This window comes from Terrapene carolina, unplaced genomic scaffold (genome assembly GCF_002925995.2).
Source record: "Terrapene carolina triunguis isolate 2854851 unplaced genomic scaffold, T_m_triunguis-2.0 Scaffold131, whole genome shotgun sequence".
Lineage (NCBI taxonomy): Eukaryota > Metazoa > Chordata > Testudines > Emydidae > Terrapene > Terrapene triunguis.
This window is the reverse complement of record NW_020664482.1, coordinates 22,240,447-22,250,031: the sequence shown is the minus strand read 5'-3', so window position 1 is coordinate 22,250,031 and position 9,585 is coordinate 22,240,447. Positions and strand designations below refer to the sequence as shown.

Below are 9,585 nucleotides of genomic sequence, written 5' to 3'. Positions count from 1 at the left end.
CATGGCAGGTTGTTTCAGATCCATGCAGTGTGCTGCAATTATGACTTTTATTGACATGGGGGAAGGAATTACGGAAATAGTCCCAGGGAAGAATGTATGTCATCACTGCATGGATTTATACTCTCAAAAGAATTTCTGTAGAGCTCTCACCATAGAGTGTTTTATGGAATGAATGTGTGGCCAACGTGTGCGTCCATGCGTACCTATCTATTTATTTATTTGCATAGTATTGTGGTAGAACTTAGAGGTTGCAATCAGGATTGAGGTTACATTGTGCTAGGTGCTGCACAAACTTAGAAGAAGATATGGTACCTTCTCTCAAATTAGATTGCAAACTCTTTTTGGAGAAGACTCAACAAACACGTGACAAGGTAAAGTGAACCTAGTGTTGGTGGTGAAGGGTACCAGGATAACAGCCCCAGAGCCTGTAGTCTTCTATCCCAGAATGGGAACAGCATGGGCAGTAGCAGGGCAAGTTTCCCCCATACCACCATGCTTCACCCCTGACATGGAGCAGCCACTTCTCAGAGTGGGGGCATTGTTCATTATCCCTGGCCCATTCAGTCCCTGGCCTCACAGTTGAGTCTGCTCAGAAAAGGAACCTGTTAGTGCCAACTCTGGGGTGATGCAGATGCAGATAGCTGTCCACTGGCTGCTAGACCAAGTCACGAATGGTACCAATTCTGGCTTTGTGAATTTTTATTCTGCAAAAACTGAGATTCTGCACTATGGGGCAAGAATTTGGTCAACGGCATGATTTTGCCGCTAATGCTTTAAAATGTGTTTTTTTTGGTCAAAGAAAGATATGTGCAGCTTCTACTCTGGAACAAATGGCAGGTTTTACCCTGTGTGGAAATGTCCATATTCAACAGAGATTCTGCCTTTTCCCCAGTAAACTACCTTCCTTTTTTATTATTATTATTATTTTTTATTTACTTTTTTGCCACATGGAGAAAAATGTGAGGTGAAAACATGAAGGTTTGTTTGTCTCATGCGCTCAACCCTGAAACGTGACATTCCTCCTGGTTTCATCAGTGGTGTGAATTTTTCCACTCTGCTTTCACATCTTGAGTTTATCTGGAAAGAATACAGAATGGGAAATGCCTGGCTGATTTGCTAGGGGAAGGGTTTGCTGTTCTAATAAAGACCAGGTTGTTTCCTAATATCTGGAATGTGCAGAAAGATTCAGCAGGCGAAAAAGAGGTATTGCTTGAGCCTTCCCAAACCTCCTCAACTTTTGAGGGGCTTGCAAAACTTTCTGAGTTCATACAGGCCTGATCCAAAGCCCACTGAAGCCAGGAGGAGTTTTTTCCATTTTCTTTAGTAGGCTTTGGATTTAGGGTGACCAGATGTCCCGATTTTATAGGGACAGTCCCGATTTTGGGGTCTTTTTCTTATATAGGCGCCTATTACCCCCCACCCCGTCCCGATTTTTCACATTTGCTATCTGGTCACCCTATTTGGATTAGGCCTTAAATAAAACAGAGGGTATAATTCAAACCATTGCTTTTCAAGGAAGATGGAATAACGAACATGTATTTTTAAGTCACTGGAAGCCTGTGCTGTGTAAACAAGAAAACTTTCTGTTTGAAAGTCATTCTTGCCCAGCCTCGGCAGCGATCGAGGCACTGCAGTGCTTCTTTTTTTAAAAAAAGCAGGAAGCAGCCCAGAACTGTGTTTTGTCAGAACCAGAACCTCAGAAGTGTTGTGTTCTGTTGTGAATCGATAGAATTCCATCCTCAGGGAGTTCTGCATTTGGCAAAGCAAGGACTCCTGCCCCTTATTTCAAGAATGAAGGATCCCCTTGTGATCTCAGACTCTGAGTTCAGGTTCCTTTTCTATGCTCACTTTGTGCAGCATTTTAGTTAAAGAGCAAGATTGCTGTTAGCAGTAAGTGCTTGCAGAAAGGAGCACCGTGTAGCCAACTGTGAGTCAATGTCCTTATTTAGGCAGTGCAAGTAGGAGGAACTTAGCTGGATCCCCTCTCAGCTGATCAGAAAAAGCAAGCAGGCAATGTTACTCGCTCCGGTCACTTGCTCCTGTGCTCTGGAGCTGGCAGCACCTAACGGAATCCAAGGATTATCTGACGGATACTCCAACAACTGGGACTTGTAAAATAGACCCAGTAACAACTCCCCCCCTCCTTGGGATTTTCCCCTCTCTCCCCTCTGACTGTGGCGATAGACAAACATGTGAGGTTGGGAATAAATCATGTACTCAGAAGAAGGACCAGCACCCAGCCAGGAGGATGACTCCTCAACAGAAGGCTAATCTGCCCAAGGGACAGAGCGAAGAAGACCCAAGAGTGTGGATGCAGGAGTGGGGGAAGGCAAGTACATGGCTGGCATGTTAAAGGGGAGATGAAAGCACAGCTGAGTTGTGTTTGGGGCTCCGGCATGTGCTTTAATTGGTCTGCAGAAACGGTGTGTTTCCATGCTAGGAACCAGTAAGCAAATCCCTTGGTCTTTTTCACATTCCTTCTACCCACTTCATTTGCTTAACTTTCCGCCACTTCTGTTTACTAAGCCCATGTTTATTCCCACTTAGAATCGGTCTGAAAACTGTTGTCTTTTTTCCTGAGGGTCCACAAGTTGCAGTGCCTCCATCTAAGGGGTTAGGTATTATTTTGTCTCACATGGTAGGTTTAACTTCTCAAGCCATTCAACTGGCCTGTAACCTGCCTGTCATTCTCTCCATTAGAAAGCTGTAATAGGAGGTCATACAAATATCTCCCTACTCCATCTCACTGTGCACTAATATTCAACAATGAATCTCCATCAGCCCCCGGGCTATTTTATGGCTAAAAATAAAAGATGTGAGTTATGCCTAAAATCTGGAAAGGAGCAGATGCAGTTTCTGTTGGTGTCACACTGATCTTAGTAGTTTATTTCTATACAAATGATGGCATGATATCATTTAATCAGTGCTATGTAATATAAACAATCCAGTATTTGGCATTAAAGGGAGAAGTGTAGATGCCACTAGATTCAGAGTAACATCAACAGTCTTTGAAATGCTTAACTCACCACTCTATGCTTTTCACTTGGGATTTTTGGTAAAGATATTAGCCCGGGTCTCCTGATAACCAAAATTCTGCCTTGGGTTATTACAAACCCAAATCCCCCCTGCAGGTTCATTTGGCTACAAATTTCTTCTTCCTTTCTGAAACTGTTCTGTGGTGTCCCTGTTTATTGTGAAACAACTGATGTGTTCCACTCCAGAGGTGCTTGCATTTCAGTGGTAGGTGAAGTGTTTCCTATGTCAGTAATGTTTGGGATCCTTTGGGATGTAAAGTACTAGATAAATATCACATGACAATGTTTCAAATGCTGGTCAGTTCTGCTCTCCATCCATAAATAGCAGGTTAAGCTTCACACCTATTGTGTTAGCAGGACAGCTGCAGTGGGCCAAGAGGAGCTATTGGTGCTAGCAACTGGGGGTGGAGGGGACTGCGTTCTCTGCCATATCTCTTAACATTGAAAAATAACAAACCTTTTTTGGGGGGGGGGGGGGGGGATTTCAACACAAAAACGTGGCTACCCTAATCTAAACCTATTATGAACTCTGAGCTAAGAGAGGTATGTCAGAGCTCTGCAGCTGCCTGTTTGCAATGCAATCCTAGTGATGGCGATGTTTTCAATGGCCTGATTATCAGTTTTGTCCCATGTGGCTGGGAGCTCAAAATCAAGGCACTGAGACTCGACTGCTTTGCAGAACTAAAAATGTTATTGATCATTGCTGCCTTCTCAAAAGATCTATATCCTAACCACACAGCACTGACAAGACCACCCAAGTCCTGTTCCACTGTGCACTAGGCTCAGTGGGTTCTCTGGGGCCAGTCTCTTCTACGGTTGTTACAAAGTGCTGGCGAGCAATCTGGAGGGGATATCATCAGAACCGAAGTTCAACTTCTGGTCTCCTTTTCTCTGTGTCCAGCCAGAACTGATCTTTTCTCCTACCCTTTCATATTGGGGCATCACTACCTTTTCATCCTCCATAGCAGCACCTTTCCTCTATCATTCTGACAGCAAATCCAGCCAGCAAAGGCAAGGAGGAGTGAATATTAATGCGTGTATCTCCTTGCCCCTGGAATTTAGGGATTAGGGATGGACAAATTGATTCAAACAAAATAACCTTCCAGAACTTTTGTTCAAAACTTGAACATTTTCTAAAATTGAAAGAAAAGCTGGGTTAATTTTTTAATGTCTTTATTAATTTTAAAATAATACAGTATCGTAATCTGGAATGTGGACAAGAAAAATAATTAAAGTGTAAAAAAAATAAAAGCCCTGGTCTGATACACCACCTCACCTCACAACACTGTGTCATGTAATGTTGGCCCCACATAATGTTTTTGTTGGCTTGACTGGGTCTATATTGCAGGCAGTGCCCCTGCAGATAATAAAGGATTCGCTCAGAGAAACACTACAGCAGCAAGGAGCTTCACTAGTGATATGCACAGCTTCTCAAAAGAACTATATCCTAACTAACAAAACACATTTCTCCAAGATCGAACAGTCTATACAGTCAGTCAAATGGAGCTTGAAAGAGAATTTGTAATAGCATCTTTTAGTGACTCCCAATAATTTATACATGCTCCTTATAGAAGAAAAGAGAAAATCTATCATGTTTACTCTTAAAAAAGACTTATAATTTGCTGAAATCAACTTTTTCAGGGTATTACTATTTAGCTTTGAGCCATGTTATTCAAATATGAATTACATAGCAAATATTTAGAAATGAAATCTCTCTGTTGTTTTTAGAACACGGCCAGCATGGGAGATATAGTGGCTTGCAGTGTCTTCTGGCTCCTCTGTGTTCTAGCAACTAAATACAAGGGGTTGTCAAAGGCTTTGTAAAGTTCTCCTGGTGAACAAAATTGTATATGGCTTATCTTTGTCTTCAAGTTATTTTTGAGCATCTCTGTAGTCTGAGTTCCAGCTAGGACCACAACCAGAATAAGTTTCAGAGTAGCAGCCGTGTTAGTCTGTATCCGCAAAAAGAACAGGAGTACTTGTGGCACCTTAGAGACTAACAAATTTATTAGAGCATAAGCTTTCGTGGGCTACAACCCACTTCTTCGGATGTATATAGAGTGAAACCAGAATAAGGTTCTCCTGAAATTTCCAATTGCATGAGGCTGGGGTCAATGTTTGAATGTGGAGTGCTTCTCCAATCTGTCCCTCTTCATTGAGCCTTAGCTGCACAGACCTTGGAAATGAGAAAGTCCTGGGACTACCCTTGCACTGCACACAAATCTCCTGTGTGGTAACGTGTTACACTGCTACCAGGACTTCAATGGATGTGATCCAAGAGCTTCTATTCTAAACAAACACTAGTCAGGCTGCATCTTCTGCTTAGGTATATCAGATGATGAACACATCAGTATTTTTAAAAAAAAATTTAGCCACCAGCCTGAAGACCTAGTGGACATTCACTCTAATTAGCCAAGAGATGCTGAGTCCCCTTATTCATAATCTATGTAGGATTCTGACTTATTTTTAAAAATATGTGCTTTTTTTTTTTTTTTAAATTCACAGTAGCAAACTATACCTCTTCCACCCCAGGCCCCTTAGGGGAAGCATTGGGTCTAGCCGCTGATTGTTGTGCTTCGTGTAGAATTGTTATTTCTATACAAATTGCATCTTGGTATGAGAAATAAGGAAGGAAACTGTTTAGCTGATTTGCTGTTCTCAGACAACTATGCATGTTACAGCCGTTCACACCTAGACACAGCCATGAGAGCATCTGATATCAGCACACTATATGACATCCGCCTCCATAGCCGCCTTGATTTCATCTGTACTGTCATCTTCAGACACCTACATGACACCAATTCACATGTACACTCATAAACACCTACATAGCCTACATTACATCTGCACACATTCCTACATTACACCAGTGTACTCACTCAGACCAGTTACACACTCCTTCATGGATACCTATGCTACCATTCCAGAAACCCACATGCTGATATTACACTACTAAATCTACATACACATTCAAATCTCTACACTTCTGTAGTACAGTCAGAAACATCCACTCCTATTTACACCCACATTGTATTAGCACACATTCACATGGCCGCCAATCTTACACTCATTCACTCACTCCCGTGCTACCCTCACTTGCAGTCATCACACCCACTGTGCACCAGTACTTTATTCCAGAAGTACCATCTCCAAATGGCAATAGGATTGTGCCAGCCAGCCAGTGTTTGTCAGCTGGTATAATTCCAGTGGTTGGCAACTAAAATGTAGGTGTGGTCTTCCAGAGATGGTCCCTAAAGAATGGCTTGATCTGCACATCATTCATTGCCCATGGATGAAAGTTGGAGATTTGCAGGTTGCCAAATCCCCCTCATTCTGTGGGTGCCCCTGGTTAGAGCTCTAACATATACACATTCTCAGGGGTACCCTCATCACCATGGCACAAGAGGATATCATCAACCCCATTACACAGGCGCTGGCATGTGTATTTTAGCAGGAATATATATGATCCTCCCCATCACTGCCAGGGGCCCAGATTTACCAGTAAATGTTTCAATCACTGGGATCAGAAAATGATGCTGTTCCTAATTCTCCTGTTTCCCCTCTCACTGAGGTTGTCAGAGACTATACGTGAAAGTGTTGGGGGAGGGGGAGACACTCTCTCTCACCCCGTTCTCTTCCCCTTCTGCACCACTCATCCCCCACCCCATAGTGAACAAACAGGCTGTTCAGATAAGAATTGGAAAAGTGACTGAGAAAGTTTCCAAAACCCAGTGCCCATAATCAGTCCCTCTGAAAACAGGCAGGGTGGGGTGTAGCCTATAGTGAGAGAGAGAGAATCTGAAGGAAAACAGGATGTTTTTGTGATAACTTATTTTTCATAATTCTCATTGAAATGTTTGCTTTGTTCTGTTTTTGGAGTTGCCTGCAGCCTTTATTGGAGATGTGACAAGCCAAAGAACTTTGTGGGGCGGGGAGGAGTATGTTGTGGGAAGATACTGCTAGGTAGACAACAGATAGGAGTAATTTAATGACTGCTAGCATATCACAGAGCATAGTCCCTCTCTATATATCTGGTGCAAATGCACCTGGGATGTTGTATTGAGGTTCTCAGTACTGAATACCAGACAGATTTTGACAAATTGCAAAGAATTCAGAGAAATGCAACAAAAACACTCAAGACACTGGAGGGATTGATGTAAGCGTAGAGCTGTGGTGAACTCTGGGGGTAGTCAGTAAACTTCTTTAGGGTTTGTTCCCATCATTCTGGGGCCTTCTGCACCCAATAATGTGCCATGGCACTGTTTCCAGTTTCACCTGACTCTGTTTTCACAAGAATGCCCCTAGTGATCAAACAAAACAAACAGGAAAAGCAGAAGACAGAAAATAATATATGAAAAAAAGGAGAATCATCTTGAAATAAAACATTTCTCAAAGTTTCCCATTGCCCATTGGCAGTTCTTTAATGCTGCACAAGAAATAGAGACATAAGAATTGATACTGTATATCAAAACAGCCCGATGGCCTGCAATCTGGTATCTCAAGCTGCTAACCTGAGTTGCCGAGTCTTCAATGCTATTTTAACTTGATTTAGGTAACCTTAGTTAATAACACACCTTTTGTTGTAGTGTAGACATGCTTCGAGAGTGGCCAGTTGTGGGTGCTCTAGAAGAAGGTGTTACCTCCTTCTTCACAATGGCACTCTTTTATGCAAGTTCATCCTATGGAACAAAATGTCTTCCTGAGCTGAGCCTATTGAGAGTTAGCAGTACTATATACTCTCAAATCTCTTTGTCCCTCTCTAATCTCTCCTTCACCACCTCCATGGGCAACTCCTCCTTCCTATGTTAGCTTCTCCCATTGTCTGTTCTCAGCCCTCTCACTGCTCTTTTACTCCCTGTTCCTTGCATGAATTCAAATAATACCTTTATGCTGATCACTCCCAAACCTCTGTCTCCACCCCAATCTTTCACCACCTGTTCAGTGATGTGTCTCCAACTGCCTCTCTTACAGTTCCACCCATCTCTTGCAGCCCTCTCAAAAACTAGCAAAAAAAAAAAAGGCACTTCTTTGGCCAAATCCTCTTGCTATTTACAATGGATGTGTAAAATCCAGAGTTACTCCCCTGAAGATTATGAGGTTCAGATCCAGGTTTTGATTCTGGAATGTTGCTTTCCAAAGTTTGGGGGTGCTTGAATCTTTCGTGAGCCTATTTCAAGTTTTAAGAAGGCGTTGGAAGGTGGGTTCTACTTGGAAGTATTCAAGCTGTCCCCATTCCAGTTGGCAGGTGGGTGAGCAATGCAAGGAGGGGACTTCTTTTCATGCTGTGTGCTTTGTAAGGGTCACTGCTGATTAGCCTGTTTTTTCCACCAGCCAGTTCTGAGAATGCCTTTAGTAAATCCAAAACTATATAACACTAACGTGATGCTTATAAGGCATAAAGGGATTAATGTTCAACTCTAATGAAATCCAGATGCACACAGCTGCCTCTTTTCAAGCTCTCTTCCATTGCCAAGTTGCAAATGAAATGATTTAATTAATGTAAATACACGGGACGCACCAGACTCAGAATAGCTATAATATCTACTACATACTTAAACCCACAAGATACCAAGGCCATTGGGTTTCTGTTGACAGCTCATGCAGTAGGGAAGACTTAGTTATCCACAAACCAACTCCATTTGCAAATAATTCATTCGTGAGATAACTCATGACCTTCTGCAAAGGGCTCTGATGCAATAGAGCTGGGGAAAACTAGCAGAGGAATAAAGTTGCTTTTATTAATCAAAGAAAGCAAATGTCTGTGTAATGAATTGGTGGGTCTCAGCCCAGTTCCGAATGGATAGGTGTCCACATCACTAAAACCACCAGCGCAAATAGCAGTAGATGGCCTCTTTGATGGTAGTCTCATCTGAGGGAATGTCTACACTGCAATTAAAAACCCATGGCTGGCCCATGCCAGCTGACTCACGCTTGCAGAGCTCAGGCTAAGGCACTGCTTAATTGCGGTGTAGCCGTTCAGGCTTGGGCTGGACCCTAGGTTCTAGGACCCTGTAAAATGTAAGAAGCCCAGGATTCAGACTGCAGCCCAAGCCCGAACATATCTACACTGCAGTTAAACAGCCCCTGAGCCTCAGCGAGCCCGAGTCAGCTGACAAGGGCCAGTCACAGGTGACTAACTGCAGTGTAGACATATCCTAAGAAAAATTCAATGGCTCATGCAGACAGAACTTCCTTCTCACCCCTAGGGGCTAAGCAAGGGAAGGTTGGTGCTGCAGCATTCTACCTCAGAGGTGGTTGTATTTTAGTGGAGGGGAATGAGATATCTGAAATCTTTGGGAAATGGGGATGGAGCTGGGGTATCATATCATATTCCCAATGGACCTGAAGTATTACTGCCTCACATAGTGTTTATTTTTGGCCTTTTCTCTCCCTTGCATGGTTATATTTTCCTTTTTCTCACCCCTCTCATGGTGTACTGTAAAGTCTCAGCCCCTGCCCACCAGAGGAGAAAGGAACAAGCCTGACTCTCAAACTCAGATCATAGAATCATAGAAAATTAGGGTTGGAAGAGACCTCAGGAGGTCATCTA

The 9,585-nt window shown here is 42.9% G+C and overlaps 1 protein-coding gene across 1 annotated transcript in view; it reads left to right on the top strand.

Moving 5' to 3' along the window:
• The first annotated feature begins 2,043 nt into the window (after nt 1-2,043).
• LOC112104785 (rho GTPase-activating protein 20-like) overlaps nt 2,044-9,585 on the top strand; it is a 66,303-nt gene continuing 58,761 nt past the window's right edge. Inside the window, exon 1 of the mRNA XM_024197323.3 lies at nt 2,044-2,329. Within this exon, the coding sequence (XP_024053091.2) occupies nt 2,249-2,329 (81 nt within the window). The 5' untranslated portion in view covers nt 2,044-2,248. The remainder of the gene's footprint in view (nt 2,330-9,585) is intronic.